Source organism: Atta cephalotes (assembly GCF_000143395.1).
Source record: "Atta cephalotes unplaced genomic scaffold scaffold00001, whole genome shotgun sequence".
Taxonomy (NCBI): domain Eukaryota; kingdom Metazoa; phylum Arthropoda; class Insecta; order Hymenoptera; family Formicidae; genus Atta; species Atta cephalotes.
Genome location: NW_012130065.1, coordinates 7148600 through 7152465, shown reverse-complemented (window position 1 = coordinate 7152465; position 3866 = coordinate 7148600). Strand labels below are relative to the sequence as shown.

General features: G+C 30.6%; 1 protein-coding gene across 1 annotated transcript in view; it reads left to right on the top strand.

Annotated features, from left to right (window-relative positions):
* Positions 1-3866, top strand: part of LOC105625936 (nucleolysin TIAR-like) — a 162094-nt gene that overhangs the window by 144636 nt on the left and 13592 nt on the right. Inside the window, exon 5 of the mRNA XM_012207249.1 lies at positions 3386-3566. Within this exon, the coding sequence (XP_012062639.1) occupies positions 3386-3566 (181 nt within the window). The remainder of the gene's footprint in view (positions 1-3385; positions 3567-3866) is intronic.

The window sequence follows — 3866 nt, the reverse complement described above, 5'->3', positions numbered from 1 at the left end:
ACGAAGAAGAAGAAGAAGAGAGAGAGAGAGAGAGAGAGAGAGAGGAATATTTCGATTAAAGTACTAAGAATTCGCAGAGGGGAAATAAAGCCAGCGTTCGAAAGAGCAAGTCCAATTATATCTGAGAATCATTTTTTTTTAATTCTGTGGCATTTCTACATCAGAATTTTAAAATTTATCAATTTTATTACTTAAAAAAATAGAATAAAATATCAAATTTCATCAATTACTTTTTTGTCAAAAAATTTTGAGTTAAATAGAAGTATCTCTTGTTTTTATTATTGTATTCTTTTTAATTTTATTTTACATATTTTAAATAACAATAAAAGTTGTCATTAATATGTATACGAATATATGAGAAATTTATTTTTTGAAAAATTACATTACATTTCCCATAATACATTTGTGACTAACTGATTTTGGTTGGAGCTTACATCGAACTGATACCGCTACTTATGTGTACCTAATGATGTAAATATAAATCGACAGATAACGATTTTATACATTATAGATGATACTGTTTATCCTGATTTTCATTTGAATATATTACTGTACATTATGTATCACATCAGAATCAATCAAAAACTCAACGTGATAAATTTCGATAAAAATACGATTGTATAGTTGTTCTTTCATCCAGTATCATTCCATGTCTGAATCAACTTCATCTCCGCAAGCTTTCTTTGAAATCTTTTTTTTCTCTTTCATGGAATCCGCTCCGTACGAAAATCATCGCCATAGATTTACAATAGCTCTTCAATTTTTCAACCAGATATTCTTGATATAACCGCTTCAAAACGTTGGGAGCAATTCTTCCAATCGATCCCCGATATCTTGAATCTCGATTCCTCCTCTCGCTCTCTCTTAAATCTTGAAAACTACGTCCATAGCGGACAAGTATTGACAGAAAAGCAGTGACAGCTTCTCGTGTCGCTTAAAATCCAATATAAAATTAATATTCTGCTAAAGGCAATTTATTATAGTTCTAAAAAGAGGATATGAAGTATAGATCTAGCATCATTTTAAAATATCGTGTCGTGTATACACATTATAATCATTCTGTGCTAGAATAAATTATTTATAAAACAATTATTATATTTATATATTCAAAAATAGCTTTTCTGAGCTTTTTGTCGGAATTATTTATTCACGAACTTCAATTTACTTATCTTATCAGAATCAAAATTATATTTTCAGATATCTGGCAATAAACATGATAATTAATATTTTTTAAGGGATTGAATTTTTTGTAATTGAAAAATTTATTCAATCGTAATATTACGAAAAACTTTGCATGTTCTGAGTAGGATTATAAACAGCAGTTAGACGTACAGATAGATCGTACACATATCTTTTTTGTATGATGATATGATTTATCTGCATCTTGATATAAAATTGCTTGCTAATTATAAAATTATATATATACCTACACATTCACAATATGATGTATATAATGTGTATAATTCTTAATTCAACTATTATGAATATTAATAATGAAGCTATAATATATAATAGTAATAGCAAAAATAGTATACAATCTATGTCTGTAATAAATGTTTAAGCCCAATGATATAATGTCCATTTATTGTATTTTTATTGTATTGTTTTATAATCAAATAAAACAACATAAATTACAAGATTCTTACATTTAGTAATTTAATTTCTTTTGATAAAAGAAAATAAAGAGTATTTATTATATTTGATAATTATACATTAGAAATGCTTGGAGAAATTTTTGATTTACTCTGAAAATATTTTCTTCGTAATGAACAGATTTAGCAATCATATGACTCGTAAAAAATGATATCGCACTAATTAACTACCGTGTCGCGATAACGCATTAATTCGTTACATTTTGTCGTATAATAATTATCAGTTATTAACTTGCGAAACGATCGGCGATCAAAAAAGATAGAACCGTAAAAAAGTTCACAGCTTCGCAAGTACCAGAAGTGCAGATATTTCAATCTCTCTTTTTGCGAAATAAGCATTCTAGAACAAACAAAATTTTTTAAAGCCGACCATAGGCGGTAGCGGCGACGGAGGCGAGCAAGCTGCGCCGACATTCCGGGAATACTGAGAATAACGTTCACCAGACAATAAAGAGATAATGCCGAGCTTTGAGAAAAGAAGAGAACGTCCCTCGGTAAGTTCTTAACGGGACGTTCTGCCGTTCTGAGAACCTTCCATCCTTGAACGAGGCAATTACAGGCCGTGGTTTACCGGTCGCGTTTACACCCGTAGCCTGCTTCTGCCGTATAGGTTAAGCCCCCATACGATCGTAAACTTAGCTGACGGGATTCAACCTCTTTGGCATTGGCGTTCGATATCTCGAGCTGCTCTCGCGTCCCAACTATACCGTGAAACCCGGTTGACCTCTTTCGTAGTATCAGTAAAAGTAATACCGCGGGAAAGAAGGGGAGAAGAGGTAAGAGAAGAGGTAAAGGATATATGAGAGATCTATCGCGTTGGGGGAAGTAGACTTTCAATAATGACTTTCCTAAGGCCCCACGTGCGTGTTGTTTCTTATATCGCTGTCGGGATCGTATCCGATTGTTGTTCGATGCCGCAAACGGAATAATCATTACATCGTGCGCTGATCGTTTTTTGATGAATACCTGCGTAACTCTTCAACATTGCTCATTCTTTATACGCCAATCATGACTGCAAACGAGCAGGAATTATGCGTGATTGTGTGTCACTGATTGATAACAAAATAAATGCCTCAATAAGATACAGCAGCTAATATTTCTCGAAATATTTCCCTGATCACGGAATATTTTATTGTAATTTTACAAAATTGTTACTAATATTTGATGCATAGTAATATCTGAATACAGCATCCCATTTTCAGAATTTTGATTTAATATGTAATTGATAGAGTTTTGAATTAAGCGCAATTGAGAAAAATTGTTACATTCACGTCGATTAAAACAGCTTGTAATATAGTGGACGTTGTATATCTAAATTATACTTATTAAACTTCTCTACACAATTTTGAATTTTATATTTGCTAAGAGTAATTAATCTCCTGGTGTAAACAGAATCAACATCAACAACTTGTAGCAAACGTAATCTAAAAATTCACAGTATAAAACTCGTTAGCTTAAGCCATAATTGAGCTTTCGTAGTAAACTGTTTTTAAACTATTTTTTTACATTACATATTTTTTTATATTACATAGCAATATATAAGAATTTCATATATTTAATACTCTCTATCATTATAAATTTATATTCTGCATCAAGAAAGACACGTAACAATTAATATTCAGGAATTATCGCCATAGCTGCGATTATTAACACTTAAACCAGTTTTCTTAGACTTCGCAACGGATTATATAATTAAATAAAGTTTAAAGTTTGTCATTTTTTTTGTCTCACAGCGAATGCAAAGCCGTTGACGTTCGATGAAGTTTACAATCAAAGTAGTCCGACCAACTGCACGGTATACTGCGGCGGTTTGACCAATGGTTTAACAGAAGAACTCATGCAGAAAACTTTCTCACCCTTCGGATCCATCCAAGAAATTCGAGTATTTAAGGACAAAGGTTATGCTTTTATCAGGTAAATATGTGTATTTTATAATATTTTTATTAAAATATGTTTGCAATATATAAATATTTCAAAGCCCACTTTCATGCTTAAATAAATCGGTATTATTGAGGAAATTACTCTAAATAACAGACACATAATTGGACAATAGATTTTAGTTATTCATTGATTATTATTAAAGTCATTAATTGACGTTTTCAAAATACGAAAATAACCTAATAAGATATGTCACAAATAAGATATTATATGATAAAATGATGATATATATATATATGATGATATATATATATATATATATATATATATATATAG